At 43.4% G+C, this 26,195-nt stretch overlaps 3 protein-coding genes and 1 pseudogene across 5 annotated transcripts; 2 read left to right on the top strand and 2 right to left on the bottom strand.

The window, feature by feature from the left end:
- The first annotated feature begins 8,398 nt into the window (after window positions 1-8,398).
- Window positions 8,399-10,125, top strand: LOC133885688 (uncharacterized; annotated as a pseudogene).
- A 7,265-nt stretch (window positions 10,126-17,390) lies between these two features.
- On the top strand, window positions 17,391-20,876 carry LOC133924537 (uncharacterized). Of its 3 annotated transcripts, none has more exons than XM_062370140.1 (6): window positions 17,391-17,699; window positions 18,125-18,203; window positions 18,772-18,950; window positions 19,077-19,125; window positions 19,215-19,264; window positions 20,481-20,876. In XM_062370140.1, exons 1-5 carry the CDS (start codon window positions 17,409-17,411, stop codon window positions 19,229-19,231), a joined length of 615 nt encoding a protein of 204 aa, XP_062226124.1. In that variant the 5' UTR covers window positions 17,391-17,408; the 3' UTR covers window positions 19,232-19,264; window positions 20,481-20,876. The 3 variants fall into 3 exon arrangements, with proteins under 3 accessions (XP_062226124.1, XP_062226107.1, XP_062226115.1); XM_062370123.1 differs by having other exon boundaries at window positions 17,405-17,699; window positions 19,071-19,125; XM_062370131.1 differs by having other exon boundaries at window positions 17,406-17,699; window positions 18,125-18,200; window positions 19,071-19,125.
- On the bottom strand, window positions 20,691-21,593 carry LOC133924555 (non-specific lipid-transfer protein Cor a 8.0101-like). The gene is made up of 2 exons (XM_062370150.1): window positions 21,186-21,593; window positions 20,691-21,090 (listed from the first exon to the last, which is right to left on the bottom strand). The coding sequence occupies exons 1-2, from the start codon at window positions 21,523-21,525 to the stop codon at window positions 21,074-21,076; spliced, it is 357 nt and encodes a 118-aa protein (XP_062226134.1). The 5' UTR covers window positions 21,526-21,593; the 3' UTR covers window positions 20,691-21,073.
- Window positions 21,594-22,639: 1,046 nt separating this feature from the next.
- Window positions 22,640-26,013, bottom strand: LOC133924529 (rop guanine nucleotide exchange factor 7-like). The gene is made up of 7 exons (XM_062370110.1): window positions 25,521-26,013; window positions 25,326-25,442; window positions 25,064-25,218; window positions 24,159-24,233; window positions 23,786-24,076; window positions 23,325-23,684; window positions 22,640-23,215 (listed from the first exon to the last, which is right to left on the bottom strand). The coding sequence occupies exons 1-7, from the start codon at window positions 25,687-25,689 to the stop codon at window positions 22,799-22,801; spliced, it is 1,584 nt and encodes a 527-aa protein (XP_062226094.1). The 5' UTR covers window positions 25,690-26,013; the 3' UTR covers window positions 22,640-22,798.
- Between the last annotated feature and the right edge of the window lie 182 nt (window positions 26,014-26,195).

The raw sequence follows: 26,195 nt of genomic DNA on the forward strand, positions 1-26,195 counted from the left end.
ACGACAAAAACTATATGACAATACTGTAAACCGTCATTGATTTATGATATTTTTCTAGAAAGTGTCATAAGAATTAATTTGGAGCTATAACCCTGCATTTTAGTGATGAATAGTGGTACAACCATCACTAAGGCTAAACAAAAATCGTCACAGACTGATACACCAAAGTGTTGTGATGAAACAATTTTGTCATAAGAGTTCGGTTAGCACCTGTGACATGGTTCTATTGTCAGAAAATTCTAGCGTGAATAAAGCAAGCTTGGGCCACCAATCAACTAGGGTCCTACATGTAAGTAAGAGGTGAAAAGTAGGGAGGCATAATAGAAAAAAACCAATCCTGAGGTTTGAACCTAGGACCGATCAGATGAGGAGAGTTAGCACTACCACTGAGCTATGGAGGGAGTTTGAATCTTTGACATCTAAAATTTTATATATACTTAAATCTGTGGCCTACCTATCAGTTGTAAACCAGAGCAACAAGTCTGTTTTGGGACTTGGCAAGAAAACATATCGCACCCTCACCGCTGAGAGAGCAGCGCACACCCTAAAAAAGAGAGGCGATGGCAACGACGACATACTCCGGTTGCATAGACTAGAAGCGACGGTGCACACCTCGTGGTGCCCCGCGGTGGCGCAGCCAAGCGGCGCATCCCGACGGAGACAGCGGCGCACCACGGTGGCGCTGCCTTGCGGTGCAGGTCGGCACAATAGCCACGCCTTCGGGGCAACGCAGTAGCCCTAGAAGGGCTTGTCTTCCTCAGCAGTGATGTTTTCCCACGCAACCTGCCATCTAGCTGCAGCAGTTGGTCCAATCAGTCTTTTAATGAAGGTACGTATGCCCACCAGTCGATATTGGTTTCAGTAATATCCCTTGCTTCTCAGTGCCTAGATTTTGCTTGAATAATGGTGATATTATAGATTGTTGCATATGTCTATGCCATTTTAGATAGTACATTATTTAATTCGAGTATATTCTAGTAAACAACTGAATTGGGAATGTGTTTGTGGATTTTATGATTTCTTCTATCATGGAACCATTTTTTTTGTTCATTTATGTTGCACGGTATAAAGATTTATAAATCATGTACAATAATATTGATTTATTCTGAGCACTGTAATGAGCGGTTAATTTTTTCTTATTTGAATGTTTGATAGATGGACATAAGTTGGATAAATGGTAGACAATTTAGCAAGACATATATTGATCGGGTCAACGATTTCATGAAGTTTGTTAGGGAAAGATTTGGTTAGAATGAAGAAATATTTTACCCATGTTGTAAATGTCTGAATCGGATTCATCGACCTCAAGGACATGTGGAGGATCACTTATATATTTATGGAATGGCAAGCACATAAAATGGGTGGATTCATCATGGAGAACCATTTGATGCTGGGGTTCATGAAAATTTATACAATTAGAATGAACATATTAGTGGTGAAGAGGATGTTAGTTTCAATGAGGATGAAGACACTGATGATAGAATTCCTGATATGATAGAGGAGATGTACACAGCTAAAGGTCATGGTGGCAAGCAAATAATGTTTGCAAGTGTAACAGAAGAGTTAAAGCGTGAACTTTATCCTAGATGTGCTGGTTTTACTAGATTTTTCATGTGTTGTGAAGTTACTTCATGTCAAGTCATTCTATCAAATCAGCAATGTTACATTTACTACACTACTGAAGTTGTTGTTAGGGAACGGGTTAGCTACGCCAGCCTAAAAATAAAATTTTTCTACCGCATTCACCCAGGAAACAATGCAAGTAGGAGATTATAGATTGTTACCACTTGACGCGTAGTGCAGCGTAAGAAGAGTTGGAGTAGATCGATCCAAAGTCGTGCGCATCAAACTCCTCGAGCAGCTTCTCAACCAGATTCACGATTAGCCCCGCGCTGGTAGTCACACTCCTCGACTTGCTCTGAGCAGGTGATCATGCTTCTCGACCAGTTCCTCAAGCAGGTTTGTCACGTCCTCGACCAAATCCGAGCAGGTAGTTGTACTTCTCGACCAGTTCCTCGACCAGGCGAGCAGGTATGTCGACCAGCCGAGTAGGTCCTCGACCAGCTAGACAAAAGCGTCGAAATATTCATGCCGAAGAGATCAGCGCCACAATAGTAGTAGCGCTTCTACAGTATCAACACGTACTGTGCAGGATCACAATCCAATCAAACTCGTATACGAATCTAATTCGTATATTTTGTTCTAACCCATTAAGTATGTGACATGTTAGGTTCATGTACAAACGACTATGACTCGGAAACCCTTTCCAAACCAAAGTCAGTAGCGGTACCTAGCAGGACATATTGACTTCCGAGTATACACAAAGATCATATCGGCTAAACCTTGGTATACACATGTACTGATCCCTTCACCTCATGATACCAGTCAAGCTCAAGACGAGATACGTGCCACTCTTATGATAGATCGGCCATTCACTTGATCAAGCAGTGGATTCATCATGATTAACTGTTTAATCATATTGATATGGCTATGCACTTTCACAATTCAACTACCTCGAGGGGCCCAGAGATATCTCTCCCGTTATCAAGGAGGGGTAAATTTCATATTGATTGCTCATACCCTATGACATGTTTCATGATAAACCAAAAAACTACATTTATGACTCCCAGTTATGGAACAACGTTTGGTAGCCTCAAAGTATGCCACTACACATTCTAGGAATCAATGACGATCTCAGGTCTAAGGATCCTACAGGTACACCATTTGAGATAACAACCAATAGTATATCATAAATAACAATCCCAGCAGTATCTCAAGGTGGGTCTATCCAACAACATATTCTCTAATATAAATATCCACATTATTGACCCGATATCTCTATACCTATGATCCATAAAATATGATCATCAATCAATACATGTGCTAGTCTTATGTATCATCACAATGATATACGATCAGAGATAGACTAAGAATAATATCATGATATAAACAAAGAGTTTAATAAACAAGTCACATACTTGCCAATCAATATAAATGATAGTTATTTTTGGAATACCACATTATTCGGTAGTATATGAACATAGACATATGATACAATCATCTCTATGATTGCCTCTAGGGCATATCACCTTCAACCAGACCATCCAGTGTATAGAAGATGGAGGAGAGGAGTTGCAGCGTAAGATTGTGAATACCGAACAAAGAGCAAAACTCTGGTAGGTCATAGAAACATCTGGTGTACTTTCTAATGGGAATAAAATACATTAATCACATGATTGCATCAACCCTTTGATTACTTGCTAATGGGCATCAAAATATAATTTCTGCGTGACCTATATAATATATCTATGCATGGTGCAAAAGCTGATGCCTCTTCTCCTCTATCGTGGCAGCCTATTCTAGACTTGGGATGAACCAAGTGCTCGATGCCCATTGATGTGTTGTGGGGATGGCCTGGCCGATGGCTGGGGCATTTTCCACGACGTCCCACTGCCATACGTAGTATTGGGCTCCGCCTTGGCCATTGAGCCATTTGAGGAAGTGAATACAGCCTCTACAAAGGCTCGCAAAGTCCCTTTCTCCGGCTAGGATGTACCGTGTGTCATCCTAGCTCGGTAGCATGATCTTTTTATGGAGCTCCAGGGTTGCCATCCAGTTTTTGTGACCGGGGAGGTTCCATTGCCCATTGTTGCCTTGGAAGCAATATGGTTGTTCAACTCGCTCTCCATACTTGGCCACCGTGATGCTTGCTCAACTCGCTCTCCATACGTGATATGGTTGTTGCAGTATGTGTAGATGACGATGACTTTTTTTTTTGCATCATCTCCCGGCTTCGGGCATATGAAGAAACTCTTCGGGTTGTGGTAGCCTAAGAACCTATCCTATCAGCGGGTTTATGAAGCTAGCAGAATCACCATTGCAGTTGAACCCTGTCAGATAGCTTCCCTCGAAGGTCTTGACTCACATTTTGCGACTTGCGAAGGAGGGGACCCATATGTTGTTGCGCCATCCAGAGCAAGTCACCCTGAAGGACATGAAGTCCCTCGGCTCGTCGAAGCAATCAGTGATTGGACAAAGGGCCGGTCACGAGAGGTCTACCCACTCCATGACTACCATGTTGTGGTTTCACTGAGCTATCAGCGTTGTTGGCTAGGTGGTAAGTGGCAATGTTGGCTGAGTTTTCAGTTGTGTTGATGATGATAATGGTAAGTTCCTTATTTATATGCGGTAGACTGGGCTGGTTTTAGGGTGTGAACAATCGCGCATTGCTTGGGGTTCTATAGCGACTGTTGCAGTTTTCCATGGGAGGCCAAGCATCCCAACACACGCGTCGTACACCATTATGGCATCGTACAGTGGCGTTGATGCTCTTGAGTCATGTCAATAATATCCGAAATGACATTGAACAAGTACCATTTTTTTATGCTACAACCCTACATATTGCCCGAGGGCATAGGAACCTTGTATTTTTGGTGCCACCCCCACATCCTCCACTTTGCGCACTACTGCTCCATGCCGCCTCCTTCGCCCCTCCATGCCCTCCCCTCCACGCCATCGCCTCCTTATCTCCTATGCACTGTAGCTCCACGCTGCCTCCTCCGCCCCTTCGCGCCCTCCACTCCATGCCCCTCCACGCCGTCGCCTCCTTTGCCCATCCGCGCCCTCCACTCCATGCCTCCCTATCTCAATCCCACAATTCCACTCCACTCCGTGCCTTCATCCCCGTCCCTGTTGTTGTCGCCGTCGTCCCCGTCACCGTCATCCCCGAGGCTGTAGTCAACCGTGGAGGAGGACTCCTTGATCGCCTGTGTCGTCGTCGAGCCCCGCTTGCCCCCATCTCTATCGAGGTACGCCACTCGCTCCTCCCTTCCTTCCTTTGATACCAAATGTTCTAGGGCCACGTGCATTTTCATGCTGATTTTTGAATCGGAGGTGATGCGTAACTAGCAAGTGTTAGGTTTTATGGAGGTGACAAGTAATTAGCAAGTGTTAGGTTTTATGGAGGTGACAAGTAATTAGCAATTAGACATTCTTTGGGCCTGAAATAAAATACATGTGCCTCTGCTTGATTTCAGTCTGATTTCAGTGAGTTCAGAACTAATCATTTTTATTAATCACTTTTTATAAAGGCAATTTGGAGTGGACTAGCTTTTGTATGAATTTGTCTATGCTTGATTTTTTTTCCACATGCATATCGTTGTTGAATTGCTAAAATTGTCGTGATTCACACATTCTCATTCTATTATTTTCTATGTTGAGCAATGGTCAATATGATTCTAATGGCTCAATGAAGAGATTCTAATGGAACAATGAAGAAATAACTAAATGAACCCTAGTCAACCCCTAAAGAATGTAGAAAATATCCGTTTGTACTTTAAAGATGAGAAATAGGCTCTCCTAGTATTATACATTGTGGCATCGCCTGATCTTATACCATAGACATGTTCAATGCTAATGCTACATTTTCATGTGCTTCATTTCTTTGACACACGACGAATTACAGATATGTGAATTGATTGTGGTTGTCAACTTTAACATGGAACTTTATTGATGTTTCTTGTTGTTAAAATAACCTTTAAGTGATAAACCTTTTGAATGTGTAGTGCCTATTTCTTAACCACATCATCAATTGTGCATTGAATTGATATTTGTGTATAATACTTTTTGCTTCTGGTAGCTGGTTATGATGTCGCACGTTCTTACACATTTCCATGATTGTGTTCATGCTACTAAGTTCATCACAATTAATTTGTTTGTGGAATGATCAAACACACTATCTTTGATATCAGTCTCATAGTCTATGGGGTGATCTAATCTCAAAACAGATTTTTGTCACAGATGATAGGTTATGTTTCTATTTGTACCTGAGTTCAATGTTAATTTTTTTTAAGGATTTGACATGAGTTTTACATGTCAATATGTGTTTAATATGTATCCTAAGGAAAAAAAATTATTTTTACATTTCGATGGAGCTTCGTCGGTTTTGTTTTAGTTATATCACAATACATCTATTGGTTATCACTGATCTAGCACAGATGAAGCTAAAACAACTCATCTTTTTCTTTGATTGCCATGTAACAACTATGGGTTTGTTCAGTGACCATAGGCGCTTAGGGGATGGTGTTGTTCTTATGCCTGAGTCGACAGTTCGTCAGCTTGGTGTCAATTCTAGTAAGGTTGAGTATGTATGTTTCGCTGTTGTGAAAGCCACCACAATTGGCTGTTACTATCTAGTGAACCATGTTCTAAGGTAACTTCTCTATTGTTGTCCATGAAAAAATATATATATTTTTGAATTGCAAAACTGAGTTTACGGGTCATTGTGTATTGAACAAGGGCAAATGTTTTGGGCACAAGAATATTTTCTGGTTTAGGATGATAAATGAGATAGTCAGAATGGAACCAGACGCAGATAACATTGAGGTGTTTCTTGAAGACAACTCTTTTGCGACGGTACTGCTAAAACACAGGAAGGATGCTGATGAGGGATTGTCCTCGAAGGCGGTGAAGAAGCCTAAGAAGTAGGGTGGCAATTCTTTATTCAATTAGTGTAATCGGAGAACTGCTTTTGTCTTTGTATATAAATGATACGTGTTAACTTGTGAACTACGTTGTGATTGTATATAGCTTATGTATGCGTGTGAACTGCTTGTGTTTGTAAATAAACTTTGTGAATGTATTATCATTATGTTCTAATTGTATGCATGTATCGAGAGGGATTGAGATAACTATAGTACCAAAAATTGTTCACTTGGAGGGGGGGGGGGGTTATCGGACACGGTTTGAAACGGTTTTGCACATGTTTATATTAAGTCGGTTTATCATAAACACAATAGTGGAAATGGTTGAAAAACTATGGCGAATGAGGTGTTATGAACCATTTCGGATGACTCATTATGTAGTAGTGTCCGGAGGTGAGAAAGGGTGGCGAGACGGACACCCCGGTGGCCACAATCGGTGCAGGATGGCAAAAGGCGGCGTACGAGTGCTCGAATGAAATGTGGAATGGCCGGTCAAGATGAGTCAAATGATATGACATGTGGGGTGCGAAAAACACTAACACAGGAAGGTCCGCTGATAGCACCAGAGAAAACGCCGGACAAAGAGTCAGAGAGCTCAGGGAGTAGTGCTCAAATGAGACGATAAACACCGAACGATAGGATGTAAGCACCGGACAAATCTCTGGATGAAGGCACTGCAAACAGGGTTCTACGCAATGGACATTCTGCTGATTTTGAAAAACAAACGCCAGACAAATGCACATAATCTAAATATAGTGCACAAAATAATGACAACACCAGATTGTCCGCTAGGGATGAAAACCCTCTAACCATTATCACTTTCACATTTTCTCAACTGGACGAAAACAAAAAGGGGATAGATGGGTACGAGAAAAATGGAAATGGATTGGAAAAAATTGGATACGACACCGGGACAGGACGTGATTTTCTCATTCCGTTTTCTTCCCAATTTACAATTGCATAGATTCACATTCGGCGAATTGCCCCCCCCCCCCCACACGTTTTGCTTCATGCTTCGCCCGCCAAAAGTCACCCCGCCATAATTCCATTTTGCATACGTTTTACTTTAGAAAAATTCGTGCACCAAAAGCCACCCCGCCAGACCAGCAACCTAAAATGATATGCAAAATGTTTATTTTGTGCTTGCCTTCCTAAAATCTTCCCTGAATGTGCCACACCACAACAAGGGTGTTTTGGTAAACAACTAAGTACAACCGATAATCTTCCCCTCGCCTCCATCCCCAATTTTTCCCTTGCCATTCCCTGCCCTGACCCCTTCTCCCTCCCAACAACCACCAACGACCGATCCTTCTCCCTCCTAAGACCCCGATGGCACCAGGGCGGAAGGTGCCACCAATTCAACAGAAGTTGGCAGGTTGTAGGTTGATGAAAGACTGGGGTCATTGGTTTTTGTTCTTACTTTTTAATCTTGTTTGCTTGCTCGATTTGGCCGTTAACATATTGAAGAATGTTGAATTCATATGTTTGTAACTTATTTCTTTGATCTATCGAAGAGGCTACCAGCCAGGCAGCCCATTAGGCCATAATCATCTCCAATTAGCATATTCTATATTAAATAATGTATATCAATACATTTTGCTTTTATTAGTTACTGTGTAAATCATTATTAACTGCAATTGTACCTTTCTCTTCTGAATATTGAAACAGTGATGATTATGCATATGAAATTCTCCATACTACTGTAATGCAAATAGAGCTTGGATGCACATACACAGTAGTGCTATATTAACTTGAAGTTGTATTTAAAGCTTACTGCACACACACACAATACTGTTATATACTTGGATGCTTACATTGAGTTGACTTGCTTCTACATGCATTTCAAACAAATAATATTACATTTATTTGTTTTTCACGAATGTATAGAAGCTTCACTTACCGAATATGACAAAACGATGGCTCAAATTATGATGAGGAACAATCAAGGGTTGCAAAGACTTGGTGTCTTTGCATTATCATCAATAGTTAACAGTACATTTCGAAAGAACAAAGGTAGTGGTCCCGAAGATTCAGGTTCTTTGTATGATCCTCAAGAGAACAAGGATTCTGAACAAGAGGAAGTTGATAAGGTGTTAATTCTTCTTTGTATGTGCAAGTTTCTGGTATCATTGTTGCAGTGTTATTTTTTATTAGCTTTTATTATGCAATTTTTTTTAACTTGGATCTAATTCTTCTTGTATTCTGCCTGTTGAGTCATCACAAGTTTCTAAGGATCTACCTAAGAAGAACTACAAGCAGATTGGTAGTATGTCTGTTGGAGTAGCAAGAGCATCAAAAAGAGTGGCGGCACCTGAGCAACAAGAGCAACCTACTAGAGTCACTAGGAAGAATACAAAGGAATTGAATTCAATTGAGGAAGTTTTCCATGGTACAAGTCCAAATCCACAAGAAGTGTTCACCCTAAGCCTATCTACTACCACACACGATGCATTGGTATTTGCTAATTCAACCCAACATGAAGACCAGATCCAAATGAGCGATGAAGGCAAATGATTTTATCTCCTTTGTGCAAGGCAAATATTCTTTACACTATTGCAAATAGCAACTAAATGATTTACACTAACTCTATGAATGTAATTTTGTCAGGTGCACCAACTGTCAGTACACAACAAGGGCAAAGGGGAAGAAGAATGGTGAAAGATCTTGATAGGATAAGTAGAGGGTTATGCAATAAGATTGTAATCCATTTTTCTAAAGGGAAGAGATAGTTGGAGGCACCTATGCAATTTGCAAAGCTTACATTAGAGGGTCAGATCATACTTAGACAACATATATCAATCCTTCCACACTGGAAGGAGTACAAGAGGAACGAGTCTCATCTTACAAACTACATTGGAAAAGTTGCTGTAAGTATATCAACTCTTAGTCAAAAGTGAAGTCAATTTCTATTTTACTTATTCTGTCAATGTTTATTATATCCTTTGCATTCTCTTTTCCTGATGTTCATGCTCTTAACTAGGATCAATTTACCATAGACACCAATAGTAAGGCAGTGAGAAATGCATGTGCTGATATGCTAAAGGGTGGTCAATGACATATGAGGTACATGCTGAAAAAACAGTACTTTAATGGTATACCAGCAAATGAAGTGAGAACCATATTGCCTACGAAGTGTATGACTAACGCCCAATAGAGAGAACTGGTGGAGATGTGGTCAAGCTCAAAGCACAAGGTATGAGTCTTGTTCAACTGAGTTTTGGATTTGGATTCCTCATACGTTACAAATGTTTTTTGTTAGTCAGATAAAAAAATGTGCAACCAAAAAACCATTTTTTTAGAACACTTGAATTTAGCATGATCCGAAACATATGGATTAATGGTTAAGTAAGATGTTTGCTGCTAAAACTGCACACTTTCTGTTTAATGAAGTTTGGACATTCTTGGAATGTAACATGCATATATGGCATTGTTGCTTCTAAATGTTGTACTATATTTTCATGAAAGTGGAATCCTTGGAGTATTTTTTTTAGTATTTGGTATTTTTATTAGTCTATCTTACACAAATATATCATCTACAGGACAAGTGTATCAAAACCAACTGAATCATGAGAATGTTCGGTTTTAGCAGCAAACAGGCTCTCGATGCTACATTGCATAGGCCCATGTAGTGGTAAGAAACTAAATAAATGATGTTTGTGATCAGGGACTGCCCCCTCAGCCTCGCCGTCGACTCTACCTCCAGCCTCCACCGTGAGGCTTCAGACGGCACTGCCTCTATCAAGCCTCACCACATCCACCGCTGAGGGGGTCATGGACTGCCCCCATTGGCCCCACCATTGACTCCTCCTCGGCCTCCGCCATGGGGCTCTGGACGGCCCTGGCTTTGTCAAGCCTCGACGCATCTACCGCTGAGGGGGTTGCAGACTGCCTCCCTCGGTCTCGCCGTTGACTCCACCCCCAACCTCCGTTGCGGGGCTCCGTTGAGCCTCACCGTGTCTACCGTTAAGGCGGTCGCAAACTGCCTCCCTCACTCTCACCATCGACAACACCTTCGGCTTCCGCTGCGAGGCTCCAAGCGGCCCTGCCTGCGTCGAGCCTTGCCGCGTCTACCTCTAAGGGAGTCATAGACTTCCTCCCTCAGGCTCGTTGTCCTATGGCTCCAAATGGTCCTGCCTTCGTCGAGCCTCATTGCATCACCACCGAGGCGGTCGCAAACTGCCCCCTCGGCCTCGTCATCGACTCTGCCTCTGGCCTCTGCCATGAGGCTCTAGATGGTCATGCCTCTGTCGAGCCTCATCGCGTCCACTGCTGAGGAGGTCACAAATTGCCCCCTCGGTCTCACCGTTGACTCCTCCTCCTGTCTCCACTGCGAGGCTATGGATGGCCCTACCTCCGTCAAGACTCACCGTGTCTACCACTGAGGGGTTCGCGGACTGACCACCTCGACCTTGTTGTCGACTCCACCATGGGGATCTGGACGGCCCTGCCTCTGTCGAGGCTTGCTGCGTCCACCGCTAAGGGGGTCGCGGACTGCCCCTTGGCCTCACCATCGATTCAATCTCTGACCTCTACCGTGGGGCTCCGGACGACCCTACCTCCGTAAAGCCTCGCTGCATCTACCGTTGAGTTTGTCTCAAACTGCCCCACTCAGCCTCGCCGTTGACTCCACCTTCGGCCTCTGCCATGGGGCTCCAGGGCCCTGCCTTCGTCAAGCCTCACCGCATCTACCGCTGAAGGGTCTTGGACTGCCCTCTTTGTCTCGTCGTCGACTCCACCTCTGGCCTCTAGCGCAGGGCTCAGGACGACCCTGCCTCCGTCAAGCCTCGCCACATCTACCAGTGAGGGATAGTCGTGGCCTACTCCCCTCAACCTCGTTGTTGACTCTGCCTTCGACCTTTACCGTGAGGCTCCAGACGGCTCTGCCTCCATCAATCCTCACTGCGCCTACCACCAAGGGGGTCACAGAGTGTCCCCCTTGACTCCGCCTCTGGCCTCTACTGTGGGGCTCCGAACGGCCCTGCCTATGTCGAGCCTCATCGCGTCTACTGCTAAGAGAGTCGCAAACTACCTCCCTTAACCTCGCCATCGACAACACCTCTGGCCTCCGCCGCGGGGCTCCGAACGGTCCTGCCTCTATCGAGCCTCACCGCGTCTACCGCTAAGGGAGTCACAGACTTTCTCCCTCAGCCTTGTCGTCATCTTCGCCTTTGGCCCTTGTTGGATGGCTCCAAACGACCCTACCTCCATCAATCCTCACCACCTCTATTACTGAGGGGTAGAAGCGACATGCCCCCTTGACCTCACCGTCGACTCCGCCTTCGGCCTCCGTCGCGGGGCTCCAGATAGCCCTACCTCCGTCAAGCCTCACCGCATCCACCGCCGAGGGGGTCATGGACTACCCCCTCAGCCTCATCGTCGACTCTTCCTCCGACCTCAGCTACAGGGCTCTAGACGACCCTTCCTCCGTCAAGCCTCATCGCGTCTACCGTTAATGGGCTCATGGACTGCCCCCCTCAGCCTCGCCGTCAACTCCGCCTCTAGCCTCCGCTGCGGGGCTCCAGATGACCCTGCCTCCGTTGAGCCTCATCATGTCTACTACTAAGTGGGTCGCAAACTACCTCCCTTAGTCTCGCTGTCGACAACACCTCTGGCCTCCGCCGTGGGGCTACGACCAGCCCTACCTCCGTTAAGCCTCGCTGCATCTACCGCTAAGTGAGTCACAGACTTCCTTCCTCAACCTTGCCATATACTTCACCTCCGACCACCGTCGTGGGCTCCAGATGGCCATGCCTCCATCAATCCTTGTCACGATTACCCATTGAGGGGATGGTTGGCTATCTCCCTCAGTCTCACCGTCAACTATGCCTCCGGGGCTATTGCCGCGGGTTCCCAGGCTACGCGGTCTCTGTAACCTCGACACCATCACCGTCGTTGAGCCTCGTTCGCACCACCCGTGAATCGTGTGGCCCTTGCTCCTAACCCAAGACATCTACGCTGCAATGACCGGGAGCTGCCCAGGGTATTATGCTGTCAAAGGGGGCTGGAGCTAAATCTCTAAGCATCCGCTCGCCCCCTCAAAGCCTCAGAATCAACAAACAAGGGTGTGCTTTTAGGAAAAATACCCCAACCCTTAGATATTTAGGCGACGTACGGTGCACTACTATAACAATAATAATATTCTGTTACCATGTGGTATGTAAAAGGGTAAAATAACAGCAATAGTCTTACATATATATATAATTGTAACATAATATTTTAGAGGTAATCTGGTAAAATTCCCCTATCCTTTTTCTCTACAAAATGAGCCCCACAGGGCAGGCAAGTGGATGGAGATTTTTCGCTCTCAATATACGTGCTCTCTTCCCATCTCTTTCTTGATCCTCTCAAAAAAAGTCTCTTGCGCAATCTTTAAGCTTAAGCTCTCCTTATGAACAGGACTATCATCGTGTTCTATTTAGTGCAAGATCTCATGCTCCAGTAAGTATATATATAGACACACACTTGACGTTCCAGAGCTTGCACCGTCAAGTTACTGGTACGTTTCAAACTGTTGAAATCGTATCACTAGATTTATGTTTACATGACAGTATAATTGAGTTTAGTAATTCATATCAATATAGATAAATAAAAAGGTTGTGAACAAGTTACACCTAGAAGACCGTTAATAGTAAAATCTGTTAACAAAGAAGAACAAGAGAGCATCCAATCTTTAGGAACCACCTCTAGATACGGGGTAGAGGCATGATAGCACAATTCCACCTAGCAGGGTTCAAATTCTATTGCTTATAATTTATGCACGTGAGTATTTTTCAATAGTTTTATTTGTAGTTATGTGATAGGATGTATACTCGTGGGTGCGTGCAAGCGGTGTGCATGTATGGTTGTGTGTACATGCATGCGTTATCCATGTAATTGAGAAAATGACATATTTTCTGTTATAATTTTGTTCCTAGAATGAGCATTTAAGAACTACTTTAGGCTGATGATGAACTTTTCTCTCTTTTTTCAATACAAGTAAGATGTGCTCACACGCCACAAAGCACTCCACACACATGTATAGGTATGTCCTAGCACAATCCTACATCCGTAGTGCAATGAACACAGGCATGTGTGCATGTACTACTATTTATACATGTTATTGTATAATAAATGACAAATTTGAAGAATCGGAGTGAAAACGATAATAACTGAAATATAATTTGGTAGATAAATTAGTTTCACTACAGTATTGTCAAATGTTGACTTGTTGAGTATGACTTAGGAGACAAATTAGTTTTTTTTTACTTCAATTGATTTTTTTATATAAAATTAAGAGGAATATTTGTTTTTCCTAGTTCGACTTTTATTGTTATAGATTAAAAAATGCTTTTAACTAACAACTGGAGCTAAAATTAAAAAAGAAATATTAAAAAACCACCGTAATGCTAAATGGAGCCTTATTCAAATTAAGCATAATATCGCATCTATATACACACCGCAGTTGAACTTGCTGCCTACGTCAGAACGCAAATAACAATAGTTCCAATAGAATTCCCTTGACCTTTCTTTGACGATAGCAGGACTAAAATCGTATTGATACACATAGATATAGCTCATTCTATATTATATCTTATATTTTTTTTTAAGTTAGAGTCAGACACGGATAGTATCGGATATTTATCTATTTATCTTGTATCATATTTTATATTTTTTTAAGTTGGAGTCGGAGCGGAAAGTGCAGCAAGCTTTCAGTTAGTCGGATAAATAAAAACTTTCACATCTCCCTACATAATACATTAAATAGTATAGGGGTGTAATCAAAATTAGCATAAAGAAAGTGATGTTGAGATGTGAAAATAAGAATATTCGGTATTATCTGTCTATGGTTGTGTACCTATATATTATCATGTTTTTAAGTAAAATTATAATATTTTTTCTCATAACATCTAACATTCAAGTACTTCGGATGAATATCAGTCATCTTGTATCATATCTTTTTTTTCTTGATCCAGAATCGGACATGGATAGCGTTTCATTGTCAGATACGTATATCAGTCATCCATATTTGCATTGTAAGCCTTCGAACGGATGGACAGACGGAAAATATTCATCTCATTTTCATCTAGACGATATCATAAGAGGGCCCAGAATTTTATTCCTGGAATTTTTTAGGGCAGATATCAGAGTACTTCACAAGAAAAGTTGTGAATTGTTAATTGACTTAACTTTTTCGTAAACATGAAACAAAAGCAAAGAAGAGTGCATATTGCAAGCTATGATGTCAATGATTAAGATGTAGTTCGGAGATGATATATTCTGAAAAGTCCATGCCAATTTTATGCTCATGATTATAAAATTAGGGACATATATGGTAAGTATCACTACTTAAGTATTGTTTGGTTTCATAAATACCCTTCGCTTGAATATAGTATTGAGAAGGATGCAATATTTTGCATGATTTGTTATTTGTTTGGCAATAGAAGTGGTAAATATGTTAAGAGTGATTGGAGACATTGAAATAGAAGTGACGCACTTTTCAAATAGGAGGAGGTAAAAAAGTTCTCACAAGAAAGCTCAAGAGAAATATAGTTTATTTGCGCAAGTTAAATCAATTAATAATATTTTTTGAAGGTGTCAGAGGAGAATCTATATCTTTATAAGGCTAGGTTGACTTATTCATTTAGATGTTTGAGATTTCTTTTGTCAAGAATTGTCATATTATGGACATGATGAAAGTGAGTCTCCTTTTGGTTATTATATCCATTATTTTGCACATTAATTCTAATTGGTTCTCGCTTGCTGAATATTATTGGAGCTTCTTGTAAGCGTCATGACATGCTTCGAGATGTTAGAGCTCAAAAACTGAAGGCAACACTTGAATTGGGGGAAATAGAAAGTGGAAGTGGATTAAATCAATAGATAAGTTAGCTAGGCCCGGTGACACTCAGTGGGGTTCTCATTACAAGACTATTTTGCACATTGTTGATATTTATTTCACAATCCGAGAAGTACTCATAACTCTTGGAAAAGATCCCACACAAATTGGTGATTGGCCAAACATATATGACATGGTTGGTATTTTTGAGTCATTTGAGTTTGTTTTTAATGCACACTTAATTCTTGTTATTCTTGGATACACAAATGAGTTGTCTCAGTCTTTGCAAAAGAGAGATCAAGATATTATTAATGCAATGTCACTTCTAAGTATGGCAAATGAAAGAATGTAACCAGTGAGGTCTCATGGGTGGAAAGAATTCTTTAAGAAAATGTTACATCATTTTGCATTAAACATGACACCGATGTTCATACATTAGATGGTAGATATGTGCCTTATGAAAGATCCCACGGTTTTATCTGTAACAAACAATTGATGATCATTATAGAAGAGAGGTATACATTGGTGTCATTCATAAAATATGGAGTTGCTTCATTTATCTTGGAGAAAACATCACGCTCAATAAATATAACTAAATAATCATTCAATAACTTATCGGTTGATAATCGGTTTGATACGGTAAATATGGAGTTGCTTCTTTGTATATCCGCCTTGAATCCCATCAACTTATTTTCTTTTTATGATGCATATAAATTACTTAAAATTGCCAAGTTTTATCCAAAAGATTTTTCAAACATGGAATTGATAAGACTTGAATTTCAACTTGCTAACTTTATTTGTGATATGAGATTGGATGATAGATCAAAGGTCTAAACAGTCATGGGGAGCACTCTATTAGGCTTGTTGGAACAAAAAAAAAAGTCATTTATGATTTGATGTACTTGCTTCTTAAGTTGGTTTTGATCCTACCGTTAGCAATATCAAGCGTTGAAAGAGTTTTTTCAACGATGAGTCTAGTGAAGAACAAGTTGAGAAATAGTAGGGGTGATAAGTTATTAAATGACTATTTAGTTATATTTATTAAGCGTGATGTTTTCTCCAAGATAAGTGAAGATGGTCTAATTGATACCGTCATGGCCATGAGAAAATGGAGAGTACAAAGTAATGATCAAGACTAGTATTGTAATCTTCTATTTATGTAAGATTTTGTTTCCTATTTAGACTATTTATATTTTTATTGTAATATTTATGATGTTGAGACTTTTTTAATATATATATATTGTACTTTTAGTAAATTTTATACTTTTATATTGAATTCACAATGTTACAAAATTATATACTTATATATTATTAGATGGGCATATCGGCGATAAAATCCTAGCTCTGCCACTTGTCTCAACTTGACACCTTGCCGTCCCGCCACTCCACCGTCTCCAATATGCCAAGTTATCATCGTCCATTGCCTTGTCTGCATGCACTCGGTTGATGTGTCACTGTCTCCCTCCTTGTCCGCCTTTATCTCCGGTCAACCACCTTTACTCGCGGTCGACATGCCATCGTCGCCCCCTTCCCCCTATCCATCTCTACCATCGGTTAACCGTTTTCACTCCTGGGCAATGTGCCACCACCGCCTCCCCTTGTCTGACTCTACCACCAGCCACCTGGCCACTTCAGGGACATGCCACCATCTTATCCCCCTTTCGCCTCTATCATTAGCCAACGCGTGCCACCACTAACCTCCACCTCACACAAAACTCGTCGACTCTACGTCACCTTGCAGCATACACTAGCTTAGCAACATGATCTAGTGGTAGGGAAAATATTGAACTGCTTACAAGCGTCTCTTGACTACTGACACCATTTATTTCCTTTAATTTCTCACATCACATCTACTGTTCAAACGTTTCAGAATAAATTTTTGCATCTCTGCCAAATATGAATATAGGGCGGCAACATTAAATGTACTATCCAAGTACCACATTTAGTTTCTCGAAAATGGGATACTCTCATGCAGGCAACAGATATGGAAGCTTTAATAAAATAAAGATTTTCCTCTCGACAATGTAATGCGAAGCATATCTACAATTTTACGTACAGGCCCTTCGAGATCAACGAAACTCCCGGCCGAAGTCCCCAGCCCGGGCCTTTAAATGCGGGCACGCATGGAGGCCGAGGCAGAGCGCCACGAGGCAGCAGTCGAGTGTTCCTTAGAGTCCCCGTCTCTCCGCCGCCGTCTGCAACCGCTTGACGTGCCCTCAGGCCTCATCCTTCTCGGCTCTCCTTTCCGACCCCAAATGGAGCCCAAGAAGTCCTCTGCTCAGCACCAGCCCCACCACACGGAGCCGAAGAAGTACTCTCCCCGCGGCTCCGGGGCCGCGGCCGCCGCCACCACCGACGCCGAGTCCCCGTTGAGCAGCCTGTTCTATCCGCCGGCGCACGGGGTACGTTTCTTGATGCACCTCGCCTGTTCGATGTTATGCCTCTGTGTGGCGCTCGCGCTCGCGCTCGCGTCGACGTGGTTCTTTTTCTTTAACTTAGTTGTTTACGATGATGCAGATGGTTTTCTTCGCGTACAGGCGCGTTACTAGATAAATCATAATTTTCCTTTTTCCATTTTTGTTGAACACACGAAATTTTGGTGTGTTTTTAACGTGGATACGCCCCCTTTTGAGGAGGATATGCGATTATTGTAGAGTGGTGTTTTTAAAACACAATTTTAGAGGATTTGTTGAAGCGACGGTGATATTGGCATCTAATTTTCCTCAAAAAAAAATATTGATATGTAATTTCGAAGCGTTTATTTGCCATTGGTGAGTTATACATTAGTAAAATTGTGTATTGTTCTTTTTTTCCTTTCGTTTTCAAGGCTAATGGGAAAGATCAGGACTTGTACAGCATTCTCTACAAAGGGCAGAGCGGGAGTGCACAAGCTGGCATGACAGGTAGTTGTGGAATTACCCCGTCACGTCTTATCTTTATTATCCTATATGCTAGTCGGAGGACATTGTTATGTTAGGCTTGTTTTATTCTGATTTGGATTTTAGCTCCAAAAGCAAAAGGAAAAATAAACAGTCTCATTCTAAAAGCCGATTCTCAGAATTCACAATCCAAGTTGTACCATAAAATCCCACGATCTGATGGGAAGGAGTTTTCACATATTCTACAGATTGGATTGTATTCTTACAATCTGAAGCTAAAACAAACAAGTCCTTAATAAAACTGAATAGCCTTTGTATCAACGAACCTAAACACGGTAAGAATTTCATTCCCAGATGAATCTTGAAAATCATGTATGATTAACATTTGCATAGATGTTGGAGTTCAGTGTCAAGGTATAGTGTGCCTATATGTTGGTGTGTCAACCAACTAAGATATACTTTTGATCCCAAACTCTGGTGTCCATAGCTATGGACTGTTTATCATCTGGGCCGATCATCTTACTCAATCAGTTTGGAAGCACTGAGATATGATGCGACTGCAAATTAACTGAAGAAAGATTATTTTGTCTTCCAGATGGTAAACCCCAATGGACTCCTTCGAAAAGTCGTACCGCTTACACCAAGGATAGTGAACATTTACAGACATGTGATTCAGTTGATACGTCGTGTTTTGGATCATCCGTGCATTATGGTGGTAGAGATTATTTCTACGGCAGCTCTACAACCAAGCAAGCCACAGAATCCTCCAATGATGTAAGAAATTACTAAACCCAAAAATACAACATTTTGTTGTAATATGTAGTACTTCACAATTTTTAGGTTAGCATGAATTACTCTGTACCCAAGCAAGACTTTGAATTTATTGTTTTTTAGTACAAGGTGGACAAGAAGGATCCAGCCACAGATTCTCATGGTGACTGGTGGCAAGGTATAGCGTTATTGTTATATCGAGATAGATATCATGACTATCTGTCCAAGCTTCTTATTGTTTACTCTCATTTTTTCTGGGGCTCACAGGCTCATTTTACTACTAAGTGAATCTGGTGGTCTATCCCTTGGAGAACAAGGTAAATGGGAGGATCCTGTTACTGTTTCAGTTGTTAAGTTTCATGCTAGTCTCTGCCTGTGCATAATACATATGCTATCCAGCTTACATTTTTGCACCAGTTAATATCCTTTTCAAATCCCAGATGAACATCGGCAGCTGTTAGTTCATAGATAACCATGTTGTCTCACTTGGCCTATAATATATCATGTGTGCTCTTAGTTCTTTATATGGAAGATAACATATTCTCTCCCTTTCTCCAAAAGTTAGAATAGTTCTAGCATGACACAGATTTCTTGAAGATTTTGTATGCGAGGAAACTGAGTTACTATTGATATCTGAAGTGATTAGTGTTCAAACAACCTTTGCCCAAAAAAATAAAAAGGCGTCCAAACAATTCCACTCGTATGAGGAAATACTGTTTTCTTACTGCATCATAAATGCTTCTGAGTTCTACGCTTAGTCAATCTTCCATTTCTTGCTTTCCTGGTTATAACATGAATCTATCAAAAGAAAGCTTATATACCTGTTTGTGCGTCTTGTGTTGTTATCAAACTTTTGGTAGACAATTAATGTTTCCACTGAACCAGCGGCCAGATTGATTTACAATGATTTACTCGTGGAGACAGGCTAAGGTCAGTGGGTGGGAAAATGGTTAACTGTCCTGGAGTGAAAACCTTGGTTATATCGTTTTCAATATGGTTTAGGACAATAATTAGTTACATCATTGGTTACATGAGCTAGCATTGTGTCATATAAATTCACTTAAGGTGAGAAGGCAATCAAGGAAAGTATGCCTACCTATAGTGCAAATTGATGTGATGTTTCATTGGAGGGAGCCCCTTGAGAAATACATATTGTCTATAAAAACTTGAGTTTTGTTTAGGGAACGAGTATGGATAAAACTCTGCGATTGTTTGATAAGGTTCAATATCTTAAAAATCAATTTGGTAACTACTCTATTGTAAAAACGTAGAAATGCTGATTTTGTAAGCTGCCCTCTTATGAGAAGCATGCAACTTGTTAATTCTATTTATTGAAATTACTGTTACAAAGAGCCTGATTCATGATAAATTGAAAGTATAGGTCGGAGCCAAGTTATTCAATGTAACTAATTACATGCCTGATGTTATGTGCTTTTTGATGAATATTTATTTACCTGCACCCTTGTCACATTATCATGTTTACTATTGGTTCTATCAAATGTTCTCATTATTTTATCTGGTTCTGTATGGCAGGAACTAAAAGGGAAGGGAGTGAACCTGGTTTCCTAGATTGTTGGTAGTAGTAACAGTTACCTGCATCATAGTGGACCCGCTTTCGTCCAATGGTGGTGCCAGTATTTAGAAGCATCATCACACCTGGGCAGATGTAGTGTGTCTTTACCTTTACCTTTCATGGTTTCTGCTTTAGATGTGCAATGTAATGAACTTCTAGCACAGTAAGAGTTAGGTTGCATAAAAGGTTCCATGTCCATTCTGCCAGTAATAAGGGCGGCTTGGTATCTGACTCCTTAGAGTCACATGTTCCTTGTACAATTGGATCGTCGCTCCAAAGCAAAAATGCTGGAGAAGCGGAGATCACTTAACATTGTACTACACCTTTACTGCTGGAATTTGACAGAAATTCGGAAACTGTTCTTGTCGATTACATTTTACATTATTATTGAATTCAGAAAAGTACTTTATTCCAAAGCTCAGGGATTACAGCCACATTATTCAGAGGATCCACGAAAAGTTCCACATGACAAAGATCACAGCATATTACGGCAGGTCTTCATGTTGGATGGTCAGAGTTTGGAGCCCTTCCGGTGCCATCACTTCGCTTCTCCTCACGGCAGGGTATATGCTGCACAGTGAAAACGAGCAGAATAAAGCAACTGATGTTGATGCCATGTAGCGTGATCTTGTAAGGAAAACACTGAGGATAACAGGGGTGCTTACGGCCGCATTTGTAGCCGATGGGGCGGTTGCCGATGGCGCAGCGCTTGGGGATGGTCATGGCCACGGCGGGGTTGACGCCGGCCTTCCGCGCGGTGTCGGACAGCATGACGGCGCACAGGCACTTGGGGTTGCGCCCGATGGCGCGCACCTGCGCGCAGCAGCTGGGCGGCACCGCGGCGCGCGGGTTCTGCGTGGCCGCCGCGCACGGTGCGAGCTTGAGCGCCACCTTGTCCGCGGGCACGCGGCCGCACTCCCCCGCGCCGTGCGCCGTCTTCAGCCCCGCTAGGCCGGCGATCAGGAGCATCGCAACGACGAAGAAGCACCTGGCCTGAAGCTCCATTTCTTACTGCCTATGCACTTCACACTCTATTGCCCCAACTGCACTGCGCTCTGATGATCTTCTCGGCATCTCAGAGGTGGGTATATATATACAGCCCCGGAGCCTCGAGCGTGAACGGAAGCCATCATTGTTTGCTACTTTGCTTGAGATTTTGCGCAGCTCATGGTGTGAAACGGCCGAAGTGGACGCTGCACTAGCGTTGTCTTTGCGCTGCATGCACTGAGCTCTCCATTTCAGAGCATCACCTACTGCACTCCACTACGGTGAGGCAGGCTTAACGACCATGGAATTCTCTTTTGCAGTCTCTGAACATCTGCCACGTAAACGGCCTGTGATCGAAGATTCGGCTCGTTTGTCGGTTCACAATCATTACGGGCATGTTGGCGCCTGATTAAGATTGTAAACCAGGCCGGAGCTGTTGAAAACGCGAGAACCGAGCCACACTGCCGCTTCTAGGATCGTCAGAAACCTCAAATACAGAGCTGTAAGACCAACCGTTACAGAGGCTTTTTTCCTCTGTTCAATATATAATGTCGGTGGCCAACTTTGGTTGGTTAATTTCATCAGTTCATGGTCAGCAAGTATGATGGTTCTAATGATGATCCTGCATGTATTTCGTGTGTATCTTGCAGGTGAATTTAAAAAACCTTGTGAATTAACTTGGTTACAAGTGTGGTTTTGACTCTATTGACTACACCATTTGGTATTTTGGTATAACCGGTTATTCTTTACCTTAGGATCAAATTGGTTATTGGGCAGTATAAATTATGACAGAAAATTATGACAGATGTACCTAAATCGATTCCGGTTATAGGGTTTTTGCTTACTTGTGAGATCTGACTCAAATTGCACAAGTGTAACTCCCAGGCTCAAAATTAGCCTAAAGCCCAACCCAGCCTCCAGTTTGGATGAGCCTGCACACATGTAGCAACTCGCTTGGGCTTTGATCTTAGCTTCCCCGAAAGGGGTTGTAAGTTGTAAACAGAAGGTGCTAAGCTTCAGGGTCCAACATACAGTGCTAACTGTAAAAATGGGACTGAGTAGATTGTTGCATCAAATGTCCTCGGTTATATTATGTTAATTTCAGCAGTAGATGCAGCAACTTCAAATCAGATTGAAGCTACACTCCAAATCATGTGGTCAGAAAACAGTACACACACCTTATCATCAAGAAATCAGAAATGAAGAACTCGGGCACACATAGATGGCACACGCATACACAAAGACTAGTCATTTGGCAATCCCATGATAGTCTATCAGCCTAGCTTTACAGCTATGTCGTTGTCGAGACATCGATCATCGTACTACTGCTGATTATCATCCCCTTGACTTCTGTACCAACATGGTCCGTCAAGGCTTTCTTTGCGCCAGCGCCCCTGATATGTTGTGACTGCCTGCCTGGAGTCAGCGACGTCCTCTCTTTCTTTGACGGGCTCGACAGTTGCGCCGGCGAGAAGCTAGGCGTGGCATACGCAGTCACGAACGGTGTGCCTGAGGCAGGCACTGGGAAGGATGGAACCACGGCCTGGTTGCAAGCAATCTTGCAGTCTGCATCGCCTGGTGGTGAGAAATGTTCAGCATGTCTGTTCAGTTCATCGATGTTCAGCAGATCGTCGATGCGAGTGACGATGTTTGAAGCCAAACTCTCAAGAACCCTTGAATAACTCTCCAGGATTGATTTGCCCACATCCTGAAAATTGTTCATCGCGCAACAAGAACAACATTAGCTATTGACTTGACAAGGGCTAAAACAAATGAAGAGACCGAGAGAGAGAGAGAGAGAGAGAGAGATTAGAGACCTTGTTGTACTGAATCTTGCTCATGTCCAAGCTTGTCTGCGTCAGTCCAGGAAACCTTTGCTTCAAGCATATTAGCAGGCCCTCTGCTCGTTCAGCAAGCAGCTCCCTTTTCTCCGTGTCTATCATCATGTCCTTTACCATACCCCAAGATGATCTAGCACTGCCGCTACGGCCCAAGCCGTTTACTGGTTTGGCAGCAACCCTCCGGCGCCACACATAGACTGATGCCTCAACACGGTTTGCAATTTCCAAGGCCTGGTACTCCGTGGACAGGTCCAGGCAGTCAAGAAGACACTCAGGGGAGAATTGATCAGACGTTATGTAGCGGTGTATGATGTCGCCCAAGGTGGCCCTTCCATTCTGAAATCCAAGATTAGAGCAACATGTTTCAGTTGAGACCAAGAAATGTAGTGGACAGGGCACATGACGTGATTTTTTATCATGGAAGAAGCATGGTATACCTTAGGTAGGGAGTCGAGGTACGATTCAGGGACCTCCATCTCAGCTAAAGCATTGCTGTTGATGGCCATGGCAGCCTTCAATATTTGATTTGCACAATCACGTTTATGCTGCAGTTGCTTCCTTGTTTTGTCGCTAAGGCCCCCAGGAGGCACGCGAGGCACCGGGAGCCACCATTTCTCATCACGGCGGTGGAAAGCCGCCCTGAAGGAGGCGGAGCCATCGCAATCCGGTGCAGCAATACCTTGGTCGACATACCAGAACTCTGGGTCTTTGAAGCTGTCCAGGATTTCCTGCCAGAAGATGCTATTGTTAGAGACAACTGAATTTTCTAGATTAACACATGTACTGAATTCACAGCTCAGAAAAACTCACCAGGAGCATATGATCGAGCTTCCGAAGCGCTGGAAGATTGATGTATAAATCAGACCGTGGTCTAGTTGTCATGATCTGAAACACGACATCAAGAGTTTTGTGCAATCAGTTATTGAGTGGCAAAGGGATGCAGAATGCGTTTGTGTGTAATGCATAACAGTTCAGTGTGTAATACATAACAGCATAAGCACTACTGTCCCTTAGTGACAGTCGTTGATAGCTTTCAGTTGGAATTTACACGCTGCAGAAACAGATAATCCTTCTGTCTGAAATTTCCTTTGTCTATTCACAAAGTCAGGCATAGCTTGGCCTTTGTACTGCCGTGCGTACCTTGTCTTACTAGCACATCATTTTCTATTACCGGTACACCATGCACCTAACCTTTTCTCGCGTTTCTTTTCTTTTCGTCATGAAAACGAAATCTTAGTACTTAGCACCAAATCCAGGGTAGCTAAGCGCCTGTTAAAAATCATTTTCTGGTGGTCCATATGCAACTAAAGTCCCCATTATAAACTGTTCTAGTACACTGTCAGTTGGTCACGCTTCTATCGAAACCCAGCTGTTGCACTTGCTCTCGAACAGCTGCGACCGGTACATTTTCTTTTTTCTTTTTCGGCAAATATGAATTCCGGTTTCAGAACCACGATATCTTCAGTGTGGCGGTGTTCAATTGCCAACTATGAAATGATGTGCATTCACCGGACAAGTAAGACATTTGATCAGCCGTTTGAATTTCTAAAGTTTTAATTGAGCCTACACACTCTGTATCGGATCCGTGCGCTTAGTGGGGAAAAACGCGTGATAGCCGCTGGAATTTTCAGCTCTGCGCAGCGCAGCGCCCTACGGCTGGAATGTTAAGGGAGGAAATGGTGGATGTAAATGGACAATGCGCCATGTGGAGGTACCTCGAGTCTGGTTCCGTCGGGGAAGGATTGCCACGTGGGGACCAATTGGACGATGTGGTCGCTAACGCAGAGCAGCCAGTCCATCTCCCGCCGCCACATGGCCTTCTTCTCCGGCGGGAGCGGCTCCAGCCTCCACAGCTGACCGAAGATCGTGGCTGCAAACGCAGGGGGCAGGCACTAGCCAGTTAGTGGATCGATTAATGAATTCACTTGGAGGTCTAGAATTCATTATCTGGTAATGGATATGGCGACGAGTTCTCACCGCAGAGGTTGGTAATGGCGTTGGAGATGGCAAGCGCCGTGCAGACGCCCTTGCCGCTCCCAGACATGTCCTCGCCGAGGAGCAGCTTCGCGAACCTCTCCTTCATCATCTCCATCTCTGCTAGTCGAAACACAAGGCGCGCACGCATTAGACTACTTCGCCACCGAGATGCTGCAGGTAGAAGAAATCACTCACCTGAGGCTGCTCTGCGCTTGTGCTTGTGTTGCTGCTTGGCCACCTCGGTGTCGGAGGCGCAGAAGCCCGGCTTCCTAGTCGCCGCTGGCGGCCACTCATCGGTGGAGGCGGCGTCGGAGCTGGAGCTGCTCCCGTCGGCCGAGTCCGTGAACGCGGCCTCGCTCCCCATCCCGCGGCCGCCTGGTCTATCAGGCGTCGTCGAGCCAGCAAGTGTCAAGTACCAACACGTGCCCGTACGCGCGCGCGCGGGGGGTGTCGTGTACCGTGCAGACCCTCTGCTGCTCCGTTCCTCGGCCGGCCCCGAGCGCGCGCGGCCTCAGCAGCTAGCTTCGCGTGCGACGAGGCGAGGGCGTCGGTTGGCGCGCGGTGAGTGAGAGTGGTTTGTGCGGGTTCCTCTCGGCGTTTCGGTCTCGGGCGCGGAGCAGAGGAGAGAGAGGAGGAGAGGACGAGGGCGGGGGCTTAAAAAAGCTTGGCTAGTCTGTTGGCCGATGGGGAGGAGTGACCGTTGGCTGCCGTGGGGGGGGGGGGGGTGCTACTTTTCAGCACAGAGACGCAGATGGAATGGAACGGGCGGGCGGATCGGAAAAATCCAAACCCAGGCTTCTCCTACTGCACACAATGTATCTCAACCGTTTATCTTTTTTATCTATTAATACTCTTATTTATTTTATTAAT

Source organism: Phragmites australis, chromosome 1 (assembly GCF_958298935.1).
Source record: "Phragmites australis chromosome 1, lpPhrAust1.1, whole genome shotgun sequence".
Classification (NCBI taxonomy): Eukaryota; Viridiplantae; Streptophyta; class Magnoliopsida; order Poales; family Poaceae; genus Phragmites; species Phragmites australis.

Coding starts and splice junctions, on each gene's coding strand:
- LOC133924537 (XM_062370123.1), top strand. CDS start 17,409: ATGCGGGCACGCATGGAGGCCGAGGCAGAGCGCCACGAGGCAGCAGTC. Junction 17,700..18,124: donor TCTATCCGCCGGCGCACGGG/GTACGTTTCTTG, acceptor TTCGTTTTCAAG/GCTAATGGGAAAGATCAGGA. Junction 18,951..19,070: donor CCACAGAATCCTCCAATGAT/GTAAGAAATTAC, acceptor ATTGTTTTTTAG/TACAAGGTGGACAAGAAGGA.
- LOC133924555 (XM_062370150.1), bottom strand. CDS start 21,525: ATGGAGCTTCAGGCCAGGTGCTTCTTCGTCGTTGCGATGCTCCTGATC.
- LOC133924529 (XM_062370110.1), bottom strand. CDS start 25,689: ATGGGGAGCGAGGCCGCGTTCACGGACTCGGCCGACGGGAGCAGCTCC. Junction 25,219..25,325: donor CGCCATTACCAACCTCTGCG/GTGAGAACTCGT, acceptor CTGCGTTTGCAG/CCACGATCTTCGGTCAGCTG. Junction 23,685..23,785: donor ACCTCGACTCCCTACCTAAG/GTATACCATGCT, acceptor CTTGGATTTCAG/AATGGAAGGGCCACCTTGGG.